At 37.9% G+C, this 24772-nt stretch overlaps 4 protein-coding genes and 1 pseudogene across 7 annotated transcripts; 3 read left to right on the plus strand and 2 right to left on the minus strand.

The window, feature by feature from the left end:
• LOC104703093 lies at positions 1358 to 2090 on the plus strand. Its single transcript, XM_010419032.2, has 2 exons — positions 1358 to 1514; positions 1615 to 2090. Exons 1-2 carry the CDS (start codon positions 1414 to 1416, stop codon positions 1979 to 1981), a joined length of 468 nt encoding a protein of 155 aa, XP_010417334.1. The 5' UTR covers positions 1358 to 1413; the 3' UTR covers positions 1982 to 2090.
• On the plus strand, positions 2563 to 6197 carry LOC104703094 (annotated as a pseudogene).
• LOC104703095 (GLABROUS1 enhancer-binding protein-like 1) lies at positions 6940 to 8320 on the plus strand. Its single transcript, XM_019227954.1, has 2 exons — positions 6940 to 7356; positions 7442 to 8320. The coding sequence occupies exons 1-2, from the start codon at positions 7102 to 7104 to the stop codon at positions 7979 to 7981; spliced, it is 795 nt and encodes a 264-aa protein (XP_019083499.1). The 5' UTR covers positions 6940 to 7101; the 3' UTR covers positions 7982 to 8320.
• On the minus strand, positions 8341 to 20364 carry LOC104703096. 2 transcript variants are annotated; one of them, XM_010419035.2, is made up of 24 exons: positions 18147 to 20364; positions 17684 to 17882; positions 17581 to 17603; positions 16890 to 16926; positions 16556 to 16660; positions 16171 to 16311; positions 15915 to 15977; positions 15535 to 15765; positions 15364 to 15447; positions 14547 to 14704; positions 13951 to 14455; positions 13499 to 13669; positions 13336 to 13395; positions 12937 to 13059; positions 12355 to 12630; positions 12096 to 12161; positions 11793 to 11924; positions 10756 to 11562; positions 10343 to 10623; positions 9822 to 10078; positions 9475 to 9713; positions 9169 to 9360; positions 8804 to 9076; positions 8341 to 8717 (listed from the first exon to the last, which is right to left on the minus strand). In XM_010419035.2, exons 1-24 carry the CDS (start codon positions 20039 to 20041, stop codon positions 8571 to 8573), a joined length of 6465 nt encoding a protein of 2154 aa, XP_010417337.1. In that variant the 5' UTR covers positions 20042 to 20364; the 3' UTR covers positions 8341 to 8570. The 2 variants fall into 2 exon arrangements, with proteins under 2 accessions (XP_010417337.1, XP_010417336.1); XM_010419034.2 differs by lacking the exons at positions 16556 to 16660; positions 16890 to 16926 and adding an exon at positions 17210 to 17314 and having other exon boundaries at positions 17544 to 17603.
• LOC104703097 (axoneme-associated protein mst101(2)) lies at positions 22096 to 24459 on the minus strand. 3 transcript variants are annotated; one of them, XM_010419038.2, is made up of 4 exons: positions 24180 to 24459; positions 23641 to 24021; positions 22945 to 23206; positions 22096 to 22731 (listed from the first exon to the last, which is right to left on the minus strand). In XM_010419038.2, exons 2-4 carry the CDS (start codon positions 23959 to 23961, stop codon positions 22352 to 22354), a joined length of 963 nt encoding a protein of 320 aa, XP_010417340.1. In that variant the 5' UTR covers positions 23962 to 24021; positions 24180 to 24459; the 3' UTR covers positions 22096 to 22351. The 3 variants fall into 3 exon arrangements, with proteins under 3 accessions (XP_010417340.1, XP_010417339.1, XP_010417338.1); XM_010419037.2 differs by having other exon boundaries at positions 23641 to 24065; XM_010419036.2 differs by having other exon boundaries at positions 23641 to 24459.

Below are 24772 nucleotides of genomic sequence, written 5' to 3' on the forward strand. Positions count from 1 at the left end.
TTATTGACTTTTTTTTTTTTTTTTCTTTCTTCCTTTATAAAAAGGAATAAAATATTTACATTTCTACCTAGAAGAATAAACGTAATATTTTATGAATAGCAAGAAAGGAAACATGGCATTTAAGAAAAATAGCAAAATGATTTTGATTTACTGCGTTAATTACTTTTTCTTAGATTCATTGGTGGTCACCAAATTTTAACTCTGAGAAATTAAAGAATCACTCGAATAGGATACTGTATGTTGGGGAAATATTCGAATATTGTTTCGCCATTAGGAACTTTTTGTGCGGATTTTTCCTGACAACGATGGTTACTTATCTCTTTACTAATTAAATGGACCGACAAGAAGCTTGTTGACGTGGGAGCATGTGATGACACATGCTAATTTGGCTATCATTATCAAACAAAATTTTCTTCAGTATATGTGTTTGTGTGTAATACGTGTACGTTTTATTTATAGACGTAGCAAAAATATTCACGGCTGCTTTTTGTGTTCAATTTGTCTTTCGTATGGACCTTCTATTTCCAATGTTAATGGGTCAAGTCCATTCTTTGGGCTTAATTTAAGTATAGAGAAGAATATGTACATTCCAGTTTCAGTTTTGGTACATGCAGACAAAATTTACAATAATTGATTTGATCAAATATATCAATTAATATATATTTACTTTTTGGGTCAACTATTCCAAAAAAGTTAAAACCCACACAGCTAAACATATTTGAACTGAAACAATTTAAAACTGGATAACTTTCCGGAAAGGACTATATATCAAAAAACATGTAAATGAGGATAAAGCACAAAAGAAACCACGTGATAATTTTTTGAATCAGTAAACCACGTGATTTCATATATACAAAACGAACTATTGTCCTTTCCTTTTTTTTGGTAGGAACTATTGTCATTTCTTTTACCCATACAAAAATCGCACTTACGCCATCACATTTTGAATATTGGATAAATATTTTTACTTTTGCACTACGTAAATTAATCAAAAATTATAATTAAAGGTGATTTATTAATTTTGTAATTTTTTAAGTTTCTTTTACCAAAAGAAAAAAAGAGAGAGAGGATGAATTACCTTTTACATTTGACTCAATGTTTTGTATTTCTAGTCTATTGTTCTTAGTTATACAATTTTTTGTGATCCAAAGAAGAAAAGTTACACACTTTTTTACAAATCAAAATATTTGAGAGTAACTTCGCTTTATATTTAAAATGCAATATTCATGATAATTTCTTTGTGTTTGTGTTAATGAAGAACTTCAAATTATATTATTTTTTTATTTTAAAGCCGTATATTGTAGAGGTCTTTCTGTCTAATCGAATTATATATATATATATATTGGAGAAGAAAATAATAAATATTATGCTTTTGGTGGATAACAAAGGAAAACGAAAACAGAGGAACAACAAATGGCAGGGAGAATAAGCTGCTGTCTGAATCTTCCTCTCGTAGATTCCAACTCTGCACAATCATTATCTCCACTTCTCAAGAAAACGTCACATATCTCTTGGTATATCTATTCAATTCAATTCATGAAAAAAAAAAATCATTATTCCACCTGATCATTTTTCACATATCAAATACTATCATTTTACTCTTTTATTGTATAGTACTACTAGTTGGAGAACAGAGCATCTGACTGAGCCACGGAAGAACAACAACAAGTGTTCTCTTGTCTTTGGCGTGGCGGCGACTGTCCTGATCGGCGCGATTCAAATCAGTGACGTGGCATCGGTTGCAGCTGCGTTGCCTGTGGAAGATATGGTCGCCGGCGTGGTGCCGCCACCACGGAGGTGGAGCGACAAGAGGACGTGTCCGCCTTGGCTTGAGAACTCGCTAGAGACCATCGTACCGGAGAATCTTCCCCGTCCGTCGGCTCATCGACGTTTGGAGTTAGCTGGATTAGCCAAGGGTGATGCGCCGCCGGTCGATGCGGTGGTGACACGTGTCAATAGGACTGCTTGCTTCTCCGTGTAAATTGGAAAGTTCATTACACGTGTAAGGGACGTTGTTAGGCAGGTGTAAAAAAGTCAATTAGAAACAAATACTATTGTAAATAAATTAAATTTCAATATTTTTATTTACATACTTGCATAAATAAAAACTGAAGTATTTGAACAAATTAAACTTGACATTTTTTGTTTTAAATTTATTTAACCAAAAAATTATTTTTAAAAGAAAACTTAAAACCATTGAGATTGTTATTATTTGCACGACACGTTTTCGTTCGTCTTTCTTTTTCTTTTATTTTGTAAATCTTGTAGTTCCCCTATTTTCTTACCAAGATTTTGGGAGCTTGCAGTTTTGAGTGTTGGAGTAGTACTCTGTTGGATGTGAGATGATGAAACAAAGTAGTACATGCGTGTAGTGTAGTACAAAAGAAACGTACTTCGCACTGAAATCAATGAGTGAGTCGGCCCATTATCGATCCAGAGTTATATGTCAGTCCAACCATTAGTTTTATTTCGGCCTCATAATTGCAAAAGAAACTAATGTCACGGTAGATACTACAGTAGTTTAATACTAGATTAGAGAGAAAGGTTAATAATAGAGTTGACATGCCTCGGACATATCTCTCTCAGACACTCACTCTCACATGCCTCTTTAGGGTTTTTTTTTTTTTAAATCTTTTTCACTATATCATGACCACTCATGGTTAGGGTCTCTTCCAATCGCCGCCTCTGAGATCTCTCTTCCAGTTGCTTATCAGATTAGGTATACACATTAACTCTTTTGTTTTTTTTTCCTCCACATTGTTAAAACATTGATGATGAAGTAGAAGCTTGTATTCATATCATTGCCTTTTGGTCAAGATTAATCCTTTCTTTCTCAAAAGTATCATCTAAATCAAATGTTTATTGAAATCTTGAATCTTGACTGAATTGGTTTTTTTGTCATTTTTCCTAATTGCAGCCTTTGTTTTGTGCTACATTGCTTTGCCTGTTATGTCCAACAATGTCTTGCCTCAGCCTTTTATGCAAATGGGCCAATTCATCAATGTCTCTACTACTCCAGACCTGATTTGTAATCCGGATATGAGATTGTTACAACCAGTTTGTAGTCCAATCTCTGGTGGGAGTCAGGATTCTCATGTAATGCTGCCTAGTGTTGCTGCTGGTTTAGGATCAGTTAACATGGATACAACTATGTTACCTGGTAAGCGCAAATCTCCGTTGCATCCTTCTGTGCAAAATAAACGTATGGTACTACCTATGGAGCATCGACCATGGGCGTCTGCTCCAATGTCTGTGCAGTCATCTTCTGTTTCCCCCAGAACACAGTATTTGCCTGCATCATTTGTTACTAATAAGCCTGTGAAGCAAACTGCGGGGAGAAAGCAGAGTTCGCAGAAACCGCTGCCGCTGAAACCTCAGAACGAATCATCTGGAACTGTGAGGTCTAAGATGAGAGATTCTTTAGCAGGTGCCTTGGCAATGGTACAGTGCCAAATGGAAGTTCCAAAGGAGTCGAAAAGGTTAGATATTGAGACTGCATCTAATCCTCTCGAAGGTCATGTTAGTGAGCCATTGCCAGTTGCTTCTGGAGTTGATGTCATGGTATCTGATGGTAGCACCGCATTGCTGAACCTCAGTGATCCTATTCCTGTTGGAGGTATCTCTGATCAGGCAGATTTGCCAGAGATTTTGACTACCAAGATGAGTGATGCCAAAGAAGAAGCTCTGGCTGTTAAACCTTTTGCCGTAGACAATGTGTTTTCAAAAGATGATCTTTTGCAAGGGAATGACCTCTCTTGGGACCTTGAGTCGGATATTGAGTTTACAGAAAATTTTCAAAATGATATGATTGGAGCAGTAGCTAATGATAGGTGCCAGGAGAAACTGTTACTGGATCCACAAGTTTTGGCGTTTAAAATAGAGGCAGAACTCTTTAAGTTATTTGGTGGTGTGAATAAGAAATATAAAGAGAAAGGAAGGTCACTCTTATTCAATTTGAAAGACAAAAGTAATCCTAAGCTCAGGGAAAAAGTTATGTATGGAGAAATTGCAGCAGAGAGATTGTGTTCCATGTCAGCAGAGGAACTTGCTTCAAAGGAACTAGCTGAGTGGCGACAAGCAAAAGCAGAAGAGATGGCTCAAATGGTTGTTTTGCAGGACACAGAGGTAGATATTAGAAGCCTGGTAAGGAAAACACACAAAGGAGAGTTCCAAGTGGAAGTTGAACCAATGGATAATGGCTCAGTGGAGGTCTCTGTTGGATTAAGTTCGCTTAACTGGTCTCGGACAAAGAATATTAAGAAGAAAACCCCAATCATCACTAAAACACATGGAAGCAAGAAGGAATTGAATGGCTCTGATGAGGGCACTGGCCCAGTAAAAGGAGTCACAATAGATGATGAGATGCAGGCTGCCACTGGTTCTCTTCCTCCAATCGTCTCTCTTGATAAATTCATGTCATCCATAGATTCAGAAGCCCCGTCTTACCTTTCGTCTCCAGGTACTGAGGAAAAAACTTCTGTTTCAGACAAGAATGATGCAGAGGCGGTTTTAGTTTGTACATCACCCAAAGATAGTGCTAATGTTGATTTTGGTATATCACCAATCAAGGCTGATGTATCATCATTAGTTAAAGCTGAGGCATTATCACCTATTAAAGCTGAGCATAGTGACATAGTATCGTCAAAGCCTAATTCTGATTTGAAATCTGACTACTTCGGTTCTCATACCTGATGGTGAACACGTATGGGAAGGTGCACTCCAGCTGGGTACTTCTTCTGTGAGCTCTGTCATAGGCATCCTAAGAAGGTTTGTAATCAATGGTTCAATGAGTGGTAGCAAACCTATCTCAATATTTATTTTTCTGTCTACTTTTGCAAATTTGGATTTGCATATTTTTAATGCTTTCTTTCTGCTGATTGGTCAAAGACCCTTAACATGTTAGAACAGTTGGTTTATGTCAAAGTCCGTATATTTATTGATACCATGTTTATTAACCTGATTTTTTACTCTTGACAGTGGCGAAAAGACTACTACGAAAGAGTGGCCTATGTTGCTTGAGATCAAGGGCAGAGTCAGACTAGACGCATTTGAGAAGTTTGTTCGAGAGCTCCCAAATTCCAGGAGTCGTGCTGTTATGGTATTACTTAACACGTTTACCTTATATCCTGACTCTTTGCATGAATGTGCACAAAAACAAGAAGTCCTTGTTGTGTCTGATAATGTTAAGAGATTACACATTGTCTTATGGGTACTTATATAGGTCGGTTTGTGCTTCAGGTTATGTCTTTCATCTGCAGAGGGGAGTGCTCGATTACAGAACAAGACAACATTTCGGAGGTATGAGCAAGATTCTGAGTAGATGTGTTTTATCCAACTAAATATATCCGAACCAAATAACCGATTCAAAACTGAATCTATAATGAAACTGAACCTGTACAAATTGATAGGTTTTAATTTGGTTATTATTATTTACTTACTATGTTTATGTGGATGTCTGGATAAGTAACAAAATTTGGGAAATGTGATTTCGTTATTTCACAGGTGGTGGATTCGTACGTTAAAGATGAGAGGGTTGGTTACGCAGAACCAGCTTCAGGAGTTGAGCTTTACCTTTGCCCAACCGGTGGCAGAACTGCCGAGATTCTAAACAAGATTGTTCCGAGAAACCAACTTGATTTTTTGAAATCTTTAAATGATGGACTTATAGGTGTTGTTGTATGGAGAAGACCACAAATTAAAAAAGCACCACTATATAACTCTCACAAGAACCACCGTGGAAAGGATTCTTCATTAACCACACTTAATATGCCTCGTTACAATAACATGCGACAGGTCAACCATGATGATATAGATGATGTGCCACCGTGGTTTGGTCCAGTGACCATGGCTCGGGATGATGACGATGACTTGCCTGAATTTAACTATTTTTCTGGTGGAGATGTAATCATGAACCGGACACGCCGGTCTGAATCTGTAAGAGAGCTTATTCAAAAATATGGAAAATCAGAACCTTTGTGGAACCAAAGTTTTAATGATGACAATGACATACTACCAGAGTGGCAGCCTCAACAGAGCCAGAGTCTTGGCCTTAATCATGTTGATGGTGGCTTAGTGGTTAGACCACGTCATGAGTGGTGGCCGAATCATGCTGGCGGAGGATATTAGTTGCATTTTTGTTTCACCTTACTGATTTTGTTTTGTTTTTGTCTCTAAAGCATGATTTAAACCATAAATGCTCTTCAAAGTTTTGAATTTGTTTTCTGCCACTGAATTTTGCATTGATCATAAGATGGGCCTTCATGGCCCGCTAATATATTGCTCTTTTGCAATGGAGTGTTCGATAAATTTCTTTTGATCACTCCTATATGTAAAGTCAATTATTAGTCACTATAGTCAATAAAATGCAGAGAAAGAGGAACGAACGGTAGCAAACCAGAAGAAATATGCAAAAAAAAAAATATGATCACTTTATAAATCATGCCAAAAAGTGGGATTATTATGGATTTTTGTCATTTTTCACTCCAATTATTTGAATCTGTCATTTTTATAAAATGTTCTAGATTTACCACTTTCGGTGACTTTAAAATCTATACATTTGTAACTGTTTTCTTTTGTTTTTTTCTAAAATACATACTTCACAATAAATACTAAACCCTAAGAAAAATGGAAAAAAAAAAACTCAAACATAATGTGTAATGTTTTAAAATTTTGGAAAATGACAAATTCACAAGATATTAGCAAAAATGGCAAAATCCACAAAATGCCACTAAGAAAAGTGGCTTTTTCATAATTGTTTCAAAAAAACATCTAGTCTTACATGTTATTTTACTAATTTATTACCCATTTTAATTTTGTTTTTGACCAATTAACTAGTTTCCAAAATGAGAGATCCATTAGAAATTAAGAAGTGATCCCAAGAAGATTAGTTGAAATAACTTTGAACACTCAATGTATATTTTTACATTTTTCTTTTTTTTAACTCGGTCTGAATATTATTTTTACTTTTTTTTTTTAACGAGTGGCTCGGATTCGGATTCCTCTGTTGAAGGGGGGGTTTCACAAAAATTGGGGATCAGTGGTGGATTTGACGAATGTGATTTAGGGTTAGGGTTTTGTCTGCATGACCCCCTTACTAGGATCATGGTGTCTCCGAAGCATCTAGAATTCTCTCCATCCGGTGGTGCTGCTGACTCCGACGATACCTTCTCCCATCAAAAATCACCGCGGAATCCTTCATCAAAGCGTGCTGCTGCTTCCGACGCAGCAGAAGAAGAAGAAGCGACTAAGAAAAAGAAGAAGAAGAAGAAGAAGAAGAAGAAGAAGACGACGACAAAATTGGGTTCGCCGTTGTTCATCCGGATCTGGAACGAGGAAGATGAACTCTCTGTCTTAAAGGTTCCTCCTCCTTTTACTGCATTTACTTATTGATTTGATTGTGTATTATATGATTCCTGAAACCCTCAATTTTTTGGTTCTTCAGGGATTAGTTGATTACAGAGCTAAGACAGGGTTCCAAAGCAAAATCGATTGGGATGCTTTTTATCGTTTCCTCGGAAGTTCAATCGCTGAGAAATACTCCAAGGAGCAGGTTTTGGGTAAGGTCAGGAAGTTGAAAAAGAGATTCCTTGTTCACTTGGAGAAGATCAATCAAGGTAGTGATCCCAAGTTTACTAGGTCTAGTGATTCTGAAGCCTTTGGGTTTTCCATGATGATTTGGGGACAAAATGAAGCTGAAGAAGTTGTTCATGATGATGATGATGATTATGGAATGGATAAGGAGATGTTGAAGGACCAGGAGGAACCCTTGAATGGGGAAGATATGTTGAAGGAACACGAGGATGTGGCTAATACTGAACGCTTAAATGAGAATGGGGCAGCCAAAATAAGGGAGAACGGGACTACTGCTGGCAAAGAGAGTCATGACAATGATGATGATGAGTTATGCGCTGTGCGAGATGCATTTGAGACTGTTATGTCGCAAGGTTTAAGTGGTTATCAAAAGAAGCTGCAGCTTGAGTAGCTGATGAACATTGGAAATGGTAGAAGAAGAGAGTTGAGCGATGAGTGGAAAGCGTTATGTGTTGAGGAAAGAAGATTGAATATCAAGAAGCTCAGATTTTCAGCCAAGCTTGCAGAAGCAGCAAATGATGGTTAGATGAATGAAACCAAGAAGCCCTTTTCGCATTCTGTCGTGTTTTGTTTCTTACTAGTCATAAGTTTTCGACTCTTCAGTGTAGTTATCTTTTGTTCTTTTGCTGATCTACTTGAGAAAGTTTTGTGTAAGATAATCTAGTTTCTCCTGAAGTATCCACATGAGTCATGTCCTTTGTTGGATATAGTTTGGTTACATATTCCATAACATCTAGTGGCACCAATCAGTCAATGAAGTGGCATACCATTTTATATTCACTAACAAAAGGTATTTACAATGTAATTTTACATTTTTTAACACTAAAAAAGGGCCAAAAGAAGTGAACAAAGAAACACCTGACCAAATAATAAAATAATTTTTCTTGTCGGTAGTCACCAAACCCAGCAATTCACAATGGCACTTCCTTTGCAACAAACGGCTTATCCAGATGAATCCGACAGAGGAAGAAAAAAAAGCTTTAGTCTTGTGATGTTGCAGAGTATTCAAAAAGCAAACGTTTTGAAGGTGCCGATTGCAGGAGGACACGCAAGCGGCTCGTGAGCTGATAGATAAGTGTCCATTGCATTGCCATTTCAGAATCCTTCATCTGTCTTACCACAGAGGCCTGTAGAGATAAAAGACAGTACTTTTGTAGTTTTAAAATGAAGTTGCAAATGGAGAAGAGAGAAGATCTATATGTTTATGCCTGACCTGAAGACGTTTTCCAAGCTGCACTTCAACTTCTGTTCCAAATGATATGTTGCTTGCCAGAGACTTGAGAGGATCCACAGTTGGATCAACAGAGAGTAAACTTGGGATCTGTGGGGCATACACCAACCTCCATCTCGCCTGACCAAACTCTCCTTTTCCTTCTATCCTTGGCATTATGGTTTCAAGTGTTGCGGTTGCAAGTTTTTTAAAAGCAAGTTGTCCATCTCCTTCTAATATAGATTCTGCTAATTGGCTCTCAAACACCTTTGCAGCCTGCGAGAGTGAGATTATAAACAGATATTTCATCAAGAAGAAAAACGCAACAACATTTCCAAATTTCAGCTCCATTTTAACTTCAAACTTACCTCGGAAGGTGAGAGAACATCCTGTTCAACAGAACGAGTTGAAGTCACCACAAGTTTGTCCTGCCAATTGCTGGCACGACTTTGGATCCTAAATTGCCATTCTGAACCAACTAAGGCTAAATCTAGTTGAGGATCTAGTCCATGTTCAGGCTCAAATTTTGCAACGTTGAGATGCTCCCTCTTCAAACGAACCTGTGTTTAGAAAACAAAATAGATGTTGATTACTTGAAGACAGCTTGGCTTTGCAAGAAATTATGGAATGATTGAATTCACCACATAAGATCAAAAGAGAGATTTAGACAAAACCTGAGTAGCCACAAGATTAACATCTCCATTCTCGAATGTCAGGACACCCTTTGGCTTGATAAATTTTGGATGAGCCATGCCATCAAGTTCAAGCTCACCACTAACAGCAAAATTAAGAATTAAAGGATATACTATCCTCAGCTCTGGTCCTAAAACAAGTTTCATATCACTCAGACGGATGTCCATATTTGGTTTCATTTTCACTTCTTCAATCTCCTTTTCAACAGAATTTGATTTACCTGTTGCGGGCAAAACAAGCAGAGATCATTACAAAGTTTTACCTACAAAGTCAAGATACTAAAAAGAAATAAAAATCATAGAATTTTGCTAGTATATAGATAAGTTACCAGCAGACTGGGAGAATTTCATCCCTGAAGACGCCCGCTCTGTACCAAAAAATCGAGCAAAATATCTTGAAGAAACAGCTTGATTAATAGCAGTACCTGGAATCCTATATTGATTGGCTGCCAATCTATTTAAAGGGGCAGCTCCACCACCCTTATCATGAGGCAGATAAGCTTCTCCTTGGCTTAATTTAATATTCCCTGATATAGTTGGCTGCAACATTGATCCAGTAATTTGCAGCTGAGTATCAACCTGCCCACTGATATGGCAACAAGATAACTCTCATAAGGAATTAGAAATTGTAATAAGCTCAGTATTATGAGTCTCGAAGAGAAGAATGGAAGAAACCTAGACGATACAGTATCTCAACATGCGGTCTACCAGAAGAGCAAATAATATAAATTAACCAAAAGTGATAAGTATGTACCCCTCGAGATATATCAATAGTTAAAGTAAGAAAAATAAATCAAAATTATGAACTACAGGCTTGAAAAGATTGACAGCAGCGGTGATTGTAGAGTACCTTAAAAAATTCTTTGCTCGTACTTCTAAAACTTCACATTTGAGCTCTACTCCATCACCAGTAGACGCTTCATTTAATCTAAGAGGGAGATTCCCTTTAACAACCAGCTTTCCCCTTCTACTTACCCTGCTTTCCAGCGAGGTGATGCACAACCTGTTTGATTTAACATGTAAGGTTCCACCAAAGTTTGTGAGAGGTTTACGGAGTACAGGTGAGGAGATAGACGCCCTGTGGAATGAAGCAGACCCATCAAGCACTGGATTCTCTACTGTACCTCCAACCTGCTCAGCAAGTAGTTTTGCGTAAATGAATTTGGTCAGACTTTCTACTGAGGACATGGATAGATCAATTTAACTATCTTACAATGTAAAGACAACATAACAAGATGGCAAGCTAATATTTTTTTGGCCAACCTGAAGCCTGATATCAGCATTTCCTTGGAGCCAATTAGCATAAGGAGAAATGGCTGTCAACAAAGTCATTCCCCCATCCTTGATGTCTGCCTCCAATCTAACTTCTCCTGCATCTAAAATATTCCAATATAAGCCCTTGAGACTCTCAGCTAGTTGGCTGTCCCATCCCTCTTCGCTCCTATCCCTTGAGGTTCTCTTCTCATCATCTTCCTTTTCTTTTGCCCAGCTGGGAATTTTGACTGCACCACCTCTATCATTTTCTCTGACTTCCCCCTCAGAGCTTGTTTGCTGCGAAAAGCTAACAGGAACACTCCCTTGTATATGCACATGACCATTTTGGACAAATGGTTCAAAGTTGGAGTTGAAAAGAAAACGACTGTTAGATGTAAGAGAAGCAAAAACTTCAGCTCGTCCAAGGTCTATACCACCAACCGCGCCATCCAATAATCTAACTTGTACATCACATTCTGGTTTTTCAAGACTCCCTCTAAGATCTCCTTCCATGTGCAAAATGCCTTTGATTGGTGACAAGAGTTTCCGCAAAGAGTGAACAAGATCAGTAGCTGATGACTCAACAACCTCAACCAACGTAGGTATCAAACTGACAGGGAAATTCAGAACAGCAAAATGAAGATTTGTCTTTGGCCCCAGTAAGGTCCCGTCAGCATGCAGTGTAGCGTTTCCTTTTTGAATAAGCATCTCCTTAAGACGTAAACCATCATCATTGCTATATGAGCCAGTGGCCAGAACACGCTGTGTTTTGTACGTCCCCCACTCCCAGTCATCTCCATGGAAGTCAAATTCGGCCTGATATAGATGCAAGAGGAAAATATTTAAACAAGCGCATCACTAGAAATTTCCACTTAATTATTCCAGTCATAAAAAGTTTTCTGTTTTCAATTTTAAGACAATTGCATACGCCCCCTTGGACTAGAATGCTTACGACAACCAATTTGGAGTCTCCTTTAGATGATGTCAATGTTTACCCTTCTATTTTAAAAACGAGATGAAAAAGTTATGTTTNATTATGTTTATACCAAGGTGTCTCCATTGCCTCCACCACTAGCATCCAGCGAACCATGCCAATGACCTTTGAGTTCAGCTAAACCTGGAAGACTTAGATCTTCAAGAACGACTTCACTTGGTGGAGTGTAATACCCACGTATCTCCTGATTTCAAGGAACAATGAAATTTACTATACGAAAAAAAAAAAGAAAAAAAAAAGAGATGAGCTTAATGGTCTACACAGTTCTTTTTTGACATTATAGAATCTGCTTTCTACTTTAGAAGCATTTTAGTTTCTTTAGAATGGAAGAAAGACATCATATTTGGTACATTACCTCTAGCAAGTCTCGAAGATTTTCAGCTTGTAGACAGAGATTTTGCACACTTCGCATAAAATGATCCTGCCATACCAACCAAGAAGCCCGCATAATCAGAGGCAACCAACTCATAGAGTAGATGAGAACATACCTTTGGAGTACACAAACATAAAAATGCTCATGCAGGTTGAATTTCTATTAAACCAACATTTAAGAATATGGCGACTCACAGTATAAGCATATTATTTAGCAATAGTTACCAACAACATTAGCCAACCTTTGATCTTGAGTGAACAGCTGGATCTGTACTTCTTGAAAGAAGCCTTGCGAGAGGAAGCATCTCAGCAACCTCTGCCTTAGGCACTTCAAGTCTCATTCTCCATCTTCCCATGGAAGATATAACACTTCCAAGATGACCCGTCATGGCTCTCATTAAGAAACTGCCAGCTTCCTTCTGACCAAGGTCTCGGTCACGGGAACCCGGCAATACATATTCACCTTGAAGCTCATACCGGCTATTGCTTTGTTCCAGAATAGTTTTCTCAACAGTGATCTTCAGGAAGAAAGATAAAAAGGATTAGCAGAAATATCATCATGCATATTCTCACATTGCCTTGCTTAAAGTACTAGTCACTTATACACAATTTCATCTCACAATAACCTTAGTCTTCTGGACAACATAAAACACTTTAAACAAGATAATCAAACATAACAATGAGACAGGCTTTGATTTTTTTATGGCCATTTATATGGTGGCAAATGATGTACTACGAAATGAGTAAACTAGACAACATCGATGTTTAATGCCTACAATAAAATGATTAATCTATATGGTGGCATCTACGGTTATACTACATACCACATCACCGCTCCATCTTATTGCAACATCTAAAGCTTCACCCAGAACTCCACTAAATTTTGGCCGAATTACAGACAACAGGCCATGTCCCCTTCGCTTCTGAAGATTTAGTTGAATCTCTGCCTACAAGTAAAATGGAAAGTAAGATAGTATTGATAGTTATAATAAGATTTCGTTTCATATTCTGCTAAAACTGACTCATAATAATTGAAAGACGTCATTTTATAAACGTTTTATTAAGTGAGCCTAATCTTCCTTGACACTGTTTTAACATGCAAGAAAATATCCTAAATAAACTGAAACTGATAATACCACAAATAACAGCTGATAATAGTCTATTTAGACTGAACCTGCCCCCAGCACTAACACAGAATGAATAACTCATATGAATGTGTTTACCTTTTGAATCACCCCTCTAAGTGAGGCCAACTCCAACTCATCCAGTGGAAAATTGCGTATCTGGGACCAGATATGGGGACAAAATGTAAACCATCTGTAGCCGATTCTCATTCTCTTGAAAATATCAAAGAGAAGCATATATTCAAACAAGAGAAAGCAATACCTCCAAAGTAGCAGACTGTTGTGGTTGAAAACAAGCATTAGCTCTTAGTTGTCCCTTTTGAAGAGAAAAGGAGAGTAACTTTCCACTTTGAACATTTTCGCCAGAATTAGGCTGCAGTGGACCTATAAAGTCTAGTGTAAGACTTTCATCAGGCCGGCCCACGGCATCAAGCTAGATATGCAAAACTAGAAAAAATTAGTATAAAATCATGGGTTAACCTTCGAATACCTTACAATTGTCTAGTGGCTGTTCGAATCAGATATATAAGACCTACTGACACAATTTTAATAAATTGACAGAAAAAAAAATATAAGTTTAAGCTTCAACAGTTAGAAATCTCATATCAAGTACAGATCTTTTACTAAAGGTTTGTCACAAGGAGCTGCTACTAGTGCTCCGTCTTTACCGATACTGATGATATGGTTCACAGAAGCAAGAATTCAGTACATTACCTTAACATGATCACGTGAAACGCTCAAATTCCCTGCTAATTGAGGGGCCAAAACCAACTGATTCAGCTTGAGACTTGATATGGAAATCTCACCATCAAGGCTAGAAATTGCATCTGCATCTTCAGATTTGCCTGACTCAACATCTCCATCTTTTGTAGTGCTGTGTTGTTTTATCTTCCCCAGAAATTTGATCCTTCCTGTTGCTTTTAAATGTGTAGGTCTTGGCGAATCAAATGGATAGGATGATACCAAGCTGAAAAACTCAAAACCACGCATACGTAAATCCAAGTCAAGCCCCTCAACAACAAACGGCATGGCTGCCCCTTGGGTGAAGTCTTGGTGAGTCAAACACTGGTCTTGGTATGAGGTATCTAATTTTGTGTATAGATCAAAAGCAATGGATGATGAATTGACAATAATATTATCATGTGATATCACAATATCTCCCCGAGCATCAGTTAAGGAGCCATCAGCTTTAGGTGCTGCCCATTTAATGTCAAACCTCCTGCATTCAAAATTTAAATGAGGACAACAAGACAAGCACACACATTAAAAAACACTAAATATGGCCCAAGAGAATGGGAAGGGAATCTTACGGTTTCAAGAGGGCACCAGAAAGTTTTGTTTCCCCAGTTAAATCACCCAATTTCAGCAGCTCGAGATTAAGATATCCAGGCATATAACGATGCAAAACCTTATCAAAAGAAATATTTCCTGAAAAGTTCACATCCAGTGCGGTATCATCTACCTCCCCCTGTAAAAATATACACCATTTCAGCATCAAATAGAAAAACAGAAACAAAATGATAACCAGAAGTCAAGAACAAACAAAATGCTATATAAGATGATGAAACGAAGACATTAGATTATAGATTATAAGATGTCATACATATTCTCCTTCAGATTAATTAGGGGCGATAAAACTGAAACTTCCATATAAATCGTAAACAAAACCAAGGGAGACAGGCTGGTCTTTGTGAAACATAGCCATTTTCCTTCAGTTAACATACCGAGTTGATTATGATGAAAGGCATACGATATGCTCCATTCAGAAGGAAAAAAAAAACTAAATCTAAGACACAGTTACCACTCATGCCTACACAGGTATTACACCTGCCTGGTGAAACACACAATCACAACCATTTATTTGGATGAAAGATGGGACTTGATGCAGTTGAATGATAAACCTAACAGTCTATTCATAAAATCAGCTGGAAAGAGTAAGCATGCATCTGCAGATCCCTCAAGAGAAACTCAACATTGAGCCACATATCTTGGTCATATTGCCAAGCTCACTGCTTGGTGTCTCGTTTTCCCTCAACCCAGTACTCACCCAACCCAGATACACTAATGTTGCAAGGTCAATTGTCGTAGGATTATACACGGAAAAGTACCTAAGTCAAGACAACATACCTCTGGACAGATCCAAGCATTCCCTGCTCCACGAATCTCCCCACCATCAACAAGGGTAGCTCTAATACCATATAAATCAGCAACCTATTACATAAAATAGGCTAATCTGAATATATCCGAAACGGTAATTCATACTTCACATAGATAGAACAGACAAAGAAATTTGCTTACACAGTTGTCAGTGTTAAATGTGAAATTAGCAGAAAGATAGGAAAATGGAACACGGTCAAATGCTGCAACAGCACCAGCTTCCTTGTTTTTAAGCATTGCCTCATATGCCAAAGATGTAGGGAGATCTGGAGACAGATAAGCTATCTTCCTAGAGACCATGCAGCTTCCCACAAAAACGGGAGCATCAAGCGGGCCTTGACAGTTGAATACAGCTGTAACAGAACCAGCTAGCTGCAGGCCAAGATAATACAAGGGATTGGGACTAGACAAAGGAGTCACGCAGAAGCAAAAAAAAAAAGAAAAAACGAAATGAAGATGCATATAGCGCTATATAAATGGTAAATTTTAACAGAACAAGCAGAATGCAATATTAATTATACCGGGAAAACCAAGGGCTTCATCTTGAACGTTTTCATCAAAGCATTAACTTCCACATAAGGAACCTAAAACAAAATAGGGACAAATTAACAACTTTGATGGGGAAATTAGGAAAACACATCAAGCATTAAGATGAGGATAGTCATTCAATGTCGCGAGAATATTGACCCACATCAAATCATTTCGTTTAGTCTTTGACTGGTAATCTAGATAACAAAAATTGCTATCTAGATTAGGGGTTCGCATAACAAATGTTACCTGACACATGAGATGAAACTCCCCCTCATCAGGATGTATACCGAAATCTCCAGAAGCCTCCAAAGGAATCTTTCCAAACCAACCATTAGCATTATGAAGGAAAATGCGCTGGCCCCGGAAAGATAGGCTAGCTGAGACATCCTGTAAAAACGAAATAAGATTATATGAGGCAAAAGGTAGCCTGAGTCAACAACTATAACCTTGAGCTGACATCCTGCGTTTACTAGCTAAAGATAACGACAGGAGAAGATTTATGTCTTAGCAATTACATGGAAAGCGTAAATCCCCTATAGAAAGACATATATATAGATCTTCTAACGCACCGATAACATAGTATAGAGACATGAGAAAGCATATTCAGGATATATTAAAACCCAAGACTTACAGAAAACGATGAAGGTGCATCATTTATATGAAAGCCTAGTCCTGTGACATCAAGTTGCCCATGTAGGTTTGGAAATATTTCCCCTCTAGACATACACAGATGAACCTGCAATGCAGTAGACCAAGGGCAAGCCAATATTATTTCGGAAGTTTGCTCAGACCCCTCAACTTAGCCAGTGGACTAATTGGGTATATTTAACAGCTCGTAGAGATGTTGTACAAAGAAACTACTAGAGAAAAAATGGAAAAGTTAAAACCATCAAACGTAGACTGATAACGAAAATAATAAATGTTCAATTCACTAAGAGGACACACAGTGGACATTAGAAAAGCACCTCACCAGTAGCTCTTCCCTTAGACCACTCAATAGGGNAATGCGCTGGCCCCGGAAAGATAGGCTAGCTGAGACATCCTGTAAAAACGAAATAAGATTATATGAGGCAAAAGGTAGCCTGAGTCAACAACTATAACCTTGAGCTGACATCCTGCGTTTACTAGCTAAAGATAACGACAGGAGAAGATTTATGTCTTAGCAATTACATGGAAAGCGTATATCCCTATAGAAAGACATATATATAGATCTTCTAACGCACAAAAAACATAGTATAGAGACATGAGAAAGCATATTCAGGATATATTAAAACCCAAGACTTACAGAAAACGATGAAGGTGCATCATTTATATGAAAGCCTAGTCCTGTGACATCAAGTTGCCCATGTAGGTTTGGAAATATTTCCCCTCTAGACATACACAGATGAACCTGCAATGCAGTAGACCAAGGGCAAGCCAATATTATTTCGGAAGTTTGCTCAGACCCCTCAACTTAGCCAGTGGTCTAATTGGGTATATTTAACAGCTCGTGGAGATGTTGTACAAAGAAACTACTAGAGAAAAAATGGAAAAGTTAAAACCATAAAACGTAGACTGATAACGAAAATAATAAATTTTCAATTCACTAAGAGGACACACAGTGGACATTAGAAAAGCACCTCACCAGTAGCTCTTCCCTTAGACCACTCAATTGGAATTTCTAGAATTCTTTCAAAAATCTGCAGACATGTAGAAGTATGATAAGCCAACCATTGCAACTGATACCAAGCATACGTCATCTATTCATCTGCTACCTTACCGGGACAAAGAAGTTGGTGACATTTAAATTTGCATGCCAGTTCTGCTCAACAGTATCAACAAAAACATCAACGGACAAAAGCCCACCATCTTCAGATGTTACATCTGATCTCCACATACTACAGTTTCCACCAAGTTGCACATACACACGACCATAGTGATTCTGAAACTTAACATGTCCATGGACGTTCCTCATTTCTCTACATAACAAATGTTGCTTACCAAATCAGTCAACTTTAAATCTTAAAAAGACCTCATCCTCACTCAGCTTGAACCAAGTAAATAGAGATATTAAGGCCATACACATCTCAGAGGATAGTATAAGGTTTGATATTCACTTAAACTGACGCTAAAGTAAAAATGTTATGCTACAAATTTGATTATCGAAAGGAGGCGGTGGAGAGTAAAAGAAAGGCCTAAATGGTTGACTTAAACATTACATTTACAAAATAAATGACCCTTACCTGGGCTCTGTATCACCATACGCTAATAGAATAAGTGTCCCAGCTTTAAACTGTACAGAGTCAAGCATAACTGGTAGTGTTTTCTCAGCATAACCAGTAGGCAGCTTCTCCAGTCCATCACTCAAGTGAGGAGCGTTGTCAGTAGCATTTGGCTCTGCCCCTCCTGTTAACTTCTTAGAGGAACCAATTAGACTATTAAACACCATTTCCTTCAACTTTTTGCTCCATGGCCAAGTAAGACGCTGATGATTTGCTACATGTTGATGCTCATGCTTTTTGAAAGTAACGTCACGACGTTGATTTTCACTTCGATTACCATGTGGAACATTGTCAGCATTCTGATCCACAACATTCATAGATATATACCCTCTCTGACTGCTTGAAGTCTCAGATTCAGTAGAATTCACATCTTCACCAGATGGGCTTCCCTTAGTTTGTACGAGTGCACAGAGTCTTTCAACAGTCATAAGGAATGGATCACATGATACAGTGAACTTGTCTAACGTGGAAGCCTTTTTTACACCAAGGAGCCTTTTTCTCCTCCCTCGGTAATCTTTCCCATCCAAATCATTAGCTAATGATTGCTCACCATACGGCACACCACGATCATATTGATTACTGATTTCTCTATCACCTTTAACTAGTAGCATATCCAAACTCAACCCATCATAATTTGTGGATATCACTGAAGGCTGTTGTGATAGACTATGGAAATAACATAGAGCTACTGAAGCACTACGCTCAAGAATTCTCTTCTTGGCACTAATATTAGACTTTGAATTATTATGTGATTTTGAATTCCACTTGAATTTGTACTTCCTTGGGACCTTTAACACTTTGGACAAGAACTTGAGCCCTGAACCAGGAATCTTTATGCCAAATGATTTCTCTAATTCAGCATGCTTCACGTCATAATCAACACCTGGGTCCATGCAATGTTGGTCTGCTGAATGCATCTTTCCATCCATGCAAAGAAAGGAGTTGGGATTTGCTATTTCAGTAAAATTCCTATCGTGCCTCACCGCATTATCTTTAGCTTGAGAGATATCTTTACAAGGGACAATATAGCCCATCTCTGCAGCTTTTCTTGCATTATTATCCCTTTCTTCATCCCAACGGATCCCGGCTTCCTCCCTTGAAATTCTTCGAGTTCTGGTGCGAAAATCAATCCCTTCTTCAGAGGACAAATGGCTTGGCAAAGTAGCATCAGATAGAGGTATCCCTAACCATGTAAAATCTTTCTTTTGTGCAACCAAAACAGTTGGATTACTTAGAATCGCATCAACCACTATCTTTCCCCTCCTAAGACTAGCAAAAGGACGGACACAAATTTTCATAGTCGGAACCTCACCACAGGAGAATTCTTCACCATGAGGACCAATGGAGCTCGCTTCAAGTGTTATGGACAATGGTGAAACTCTTCTAACCTTTCCAAAATCAACCTCACGCTGAATAGTCTCACTAAGCACAGAGCAAACTGATGGCAAAAGCTTAGTCTCCACAAAAGCACGAGCCTTGTTCTGTCCATACCACACCAAGAAGCAAACCCCAGAGATCACAGCAAAGAAAACAGAACACCTCAAGAAAAACAAACCCTCTTCCCAAACAGGAGCCAAAGACCTAACCAAACCCTTACTTCGTGCAAAAGGCTCTTTGAGACATTTTACCTCCATTCTACTTCTAGAATCAAGAGACTTCCTAAGCAATTGTACATTTTTCCCACAAAACTGAGAAAATTTGGCAACTTGGGCTAACCAATCATTCTGCTTCTTCTCCGAACATATACGCCTGCTACGAAACGCCCTTCTAGCAACATTGATTCTCTTGTCTCTGTGATTGAAAGAACCATGAAGCAGAGGAGTAGAAAGAAAAGGGCTTTGCAATCTCAAGCTCATTATCGCGCTCTCATCAGCTGGGGACCAAGAAGTGTGGCTCTTAGCCCCCTAAAGCTTCAGACTTTAAGACAACCCACTTCCGAGAATCCTGGCATAGGTTGTTGAGGTCTCTGAGGGTGTGGAAACTAGGGTTTCTTCTACGTTAGAGCGACCAACTCGACCCAATTCCGACTTATCTAGGCCAATTTTGTTCGAAAACGGGAACAAATACGGGTTATCTGTGGATTAAGAAGAGAATCTAAGAAGCTTACGAGTTCGTGTGTGTGTGCAGGTGATAGGGGAAGGGAAGAAGAAGAAGAAGAAGAAGAAGAAGCCGGACAAAGCAAGCAAAGCAAAGGTGCGTATAAATGTGGTCCGGTTCAACCGCAATAACCTACTCGCAATTTTTTTTTTTTTTTTTTTTTTTACCTACTCGCAATTTTGATAACGCCTGTACCAATATCTTTAAACCCGGTCCAAGATTTGAAGAGATTTTAGTGGATTATTTCAATATTTTCTTGTAACAAAATTATCGAATATTTTTGGTGATCTGGTGAGATTTACTGGTTACGTTTCGTGCAAAATTTTAGATTGTTATATGTGAAAGCCAAATTTTAAGAAAAACAACTAAGACCAAATTTATCATTAGATAGTTACATTTGCAAGTATATAAATACATCTTCTTGTATAAAATTTGGTTTTTCAAAGTTAGTCAAAAACATTATCATAAGATGTGTGAGTCAATTGATCAGAGATTTCTTCATGTATAAAAATGTTTCATCAATTAGTCAAAATTTTGGAAAATAGATAAAAATAATAATTAAATGCAAAACTTCGTGCAATTAAGAATAAGAAAACATAAAGTAACTAGAAATATGTGAATAAATTTAATTTGATACTGAATATAGAAAATAAGGAAGATAAAAAAAAAATTCCTAATTTAGAATATGTGATTTTTTTTACTTTATACTTTATTATAAAAAAAAAAATTAGAAACCAACTACAATATGTTTTCAAACCACTAGCCTAAGAATAAAATAAGTATTTTTGAGAATTTGTGTAAAAACATTAAAATTTAAACATTTGTTGTTTGTTGTTTTCTTTTTCTGAAAGAAAAAAACACTTAAAGCAGTTCAGAGAGATTATTATATAAATACGATGTTGAGACTTGAGAGAAAAGATTGAGCTTTTAAAAACAGAAAGTGGTCAATATAAACTGATTTGTGAGTGCATCTATGTAAATTGTACAATCGAAATGAAACATGGATGATTTACTACAATTTCGGAACACAACATGAGTTCGTGATTAATGAGTAGAATTGATGTGTGGGGCTGAGAACAGAAATTTAAGTATGTGGAAGTCTGTGAATGGGTGTGATAAAGAGATGTTTTGATCAAGGGAAAAGAGATGGTGATAGTGGCACAATAATGGATATGATCGTGCATGCATTCATGATCTAGCATTGACGATTGGTTCAGAGTTATGATTGTTAAAAGGAAGCACTAAAGCAGAGTGGATTAGAAGGCATAGCAACGAGAACATAATTTAGGGGTTCAAAATCGAGAGTTTTGATTGGAGACTTAGAGTCAAGCACAATCAAGTAAGTATCCGAGGAGCGTTTATATAATATGCATGGTTTGAGAATGGAATGATTACTCAACCACTACAAAAAGAAATGGGTACGAGTGAAACAACTATATTCGGATCATGATCACATGAAAGCTCGCATAATAAATCGGTTCACTTACACCATTCTAAGGACATCCAAAAGTAGGTTAAAGGCACAAGATGTTCTTTCCACTGGTCCTACCTCTTACATGATCCTAAATCCGGTAATCTAGTCCATCTTTTGGATGATAAATGATTTAGAACCGATCATCAAACAAACCCCAACCCCACTTCTTTAACCTTTTTCTGTTTTTAGTCAAAAACCTTGCAAATGGGCAACACTATTATTCCTTATGGACGAGGGACAAGCAACTGATTTAGTAGCACGACATGAATCAAACACAGGAAATCAAATGAAAGCAGAAGACATAAATACCATCAAACCATACATAAGAAGATGATTGGAGACAAGAATGTACCTAAAAAAGGTTTGATATTATAAAAAAAAAAACAAAAATGTTCAAAAAGAAACAAAAGAGATAAGTTTTGACTTTAGCCTGTTCAATGTAATACGACTAGAAAAAGGATTCAATGTCTTTAACCCTAAAAACCAGACCCCTTCAAAAGATTTATTAGGACAGAGACTCATATGAACAATATACGGCGGAATACATGTTCATATTTGTATTTCCATCAAGATCAAAATGGTGGTGATTCAGGATTTACCGCACAGGCTGTTGGTTATAGTGATTCTTCTCCTTCTTCTTTGCAGCGGCCAGCTTCTTACGTCTCGCAGCTGCCTCCTCCGCAACAGCTTTCGCTGCAGCATCCACCTCTTTGCCTGACTTCTTCTTCTTCATGGATGCAAGCTTTTTTATCCTTTCTTTGACATCAATTGGAGATTCTTCCTCCGTCGGTTCAGACCCAGTAGCTTCATCTACAGCATCAGCGTTGTTGTTTGCTTGTTGCTCTTGAGATTCTTTTGCCTCCTTCTGCTTATCCTTCTTTTTCTTCTTTTTCGATGACTTTGACTCCCCACCTGCTGCATTCTCCTTCTTCTCTCCCTCTCCATTGGCATCTTCTTTCTTTCCTTGTTTAGCATCTGCGAAATAACAAACAATGTATCCCAATTAGCAAAATGCTAGACAGATCAAAACATGCTGATTTTCTCAGCAAGATTAATGACACAACACAAAACATTTTAAAAAGAGAATACAGCAATACACTAGAGCACAAATGCCTGGAACAATCAGTTGCAATGGCTGTGCCAATAAGATATGTGATCAGTACTATTAAAGATGTCAGAAAAAGGTACCTTGAGATTCCTCTTGGCCATTATTCTCCTTGGGGGCAACTCCAAAATCAGCCAACAAAGCTTCAAGCTCAGCAAGTTCCTTCTTTTTCCTCTCTTTCTTGGAAAGTTGCCTCTCTGCCTCTTTAGGAGGTGCAGGAACTTCAGGAGCCTTCTTCACCTCAGGCTCAGGCTCTGGATGAACCTGTACCTCTGTTTCCTGTTCATGCTCCTCCTCCACATCATCATCACCTTCATCAAGAATATCTTCCTCACTTTCACTTTCCTGACAATCAAACCAAGATAATCCCATCAGAAATCGAAATCACACACACCAGAACTCACGCCAAAGTCATGCCAACTTAAACAACAACTTTTTGAGCAAGAAAAAGAGAAGCTCCAATACAGCCCCAACATAAGTAATACAAAAGTGAAACATTCAAGAGTGGTCAAGCAACTTGTGCAACTATAATCACCAAACACAAACTAGCTTTCTAATAACTTAGCAGAGCCATAAGCATAGGAAAAATCAAAAGCAGAACAGAAACCAAACTCTCAGAATTACCAAGTCACAAAGAGAATTGTTAACCCATATACACAAAGAGTTCTTATTTACTACCATCATGTCTATGTCTACTCTCAATATACACAAACAATCACAACCAATTCAGTATCCAGATAGACACACAACATAAAACATAAACTGTTTAGACGTCTAACCTCGACATGAACGTCTTTTGAATCAGTATGGGAAGGCTCAGAAGCGTTCCAGCCAGACTGAGGAGGAGCAGCGGTGGCGTAGTAGTCATCATCTTCATCGTCATCATCAATATCACCCCAAGACTTAACTTTCAAAGGGGTAGGTGCCCAAAAGACCGGTGGCTCAGGCTCCTTCTCTGGCTCTCGTGACTTAGAGGACCCTTTGCCCTTACCTGTCTTGTCAGACTTCTTCTTCTTCTTACGAGTGTCCAAAGCTGCAAACAAATTGGTGCTCTGGATCGTGATCGATCCTTCATCTCTCCTGTTTCCACCTCCAACCATCTTAACACACGATTCAGCTAAAAACCAAGATCGAGATAAAGCAACAAGCTTTGATTCCACCTAGAAGTCTCGACGGATAAACAAAAGGAGACCAAAAAAAAAACCTAAAAGATGAAAAGCAAGAACACAGAGACACACAACAAAAACAATATGAAATCTAGGTTCGATTTCAAAGCAAAATCAAATCTTTATATGAAAATCCTAGACTTTTGACTAACCACTGATTGCCCAAAAGAAGAAGAACACAACCCGATGGATGTATAACTTAGGGCTCGAGATGAGAAATCATGAATCAATCAGAAATGAAACGGACACGGAAACGAGAGAGATATATAAGAAGAGAAAAGAAACAGTCTTTGAAGCGATTTATAGGAGAGAACAAGATAGGATTAGGGTTTTGGTTCCTCCCTAATAAGGATGAGGAAATCTGGATGTGGCAGCCGTATAGGTTAGGGCTAAATCGGACAAGGAGATAACGCGAGGAGAAGCCATTAAAAAGCTCGTGTCTCTCTGAATTTATATTGGTTATGTAAATTTACCTTTTGGTACCTCATAAATTTGTGGTTTTGTCTTTTTTGCTCAATTGTTTTTAGGAATATACAGCTTAGACCCAAAAAAAATTATAGCTAGAATTTTACATAAACTAGTTTGAAAAGGTTTACAATGTTGTTTAACAGGTTGTGTAAAATTCATACATAAATTGAGATAATTTTGCTTAAATCTATATAATTAAGTCCAAAAAGTCTCAAATGATATTGTTTTTATTTGTCTAATCAAAACGGTTGTAACGACATCGCTAGAAGAAAAAAAC

Source organism: Camelina sativa, chromosome 7 (genome assembly GCF_000633955.1).
Source record: "Camelina sativa cultivar DH55 chromosome 7, Cs, whole genome shotgun sequence".
Classification (NCBI taxonomy): Eukaryota; Viridiplantae; Streptophyta; class Magnoliopsida; order Brassicales; family Brassicaceae; genus Camelina; species Camelina sativa.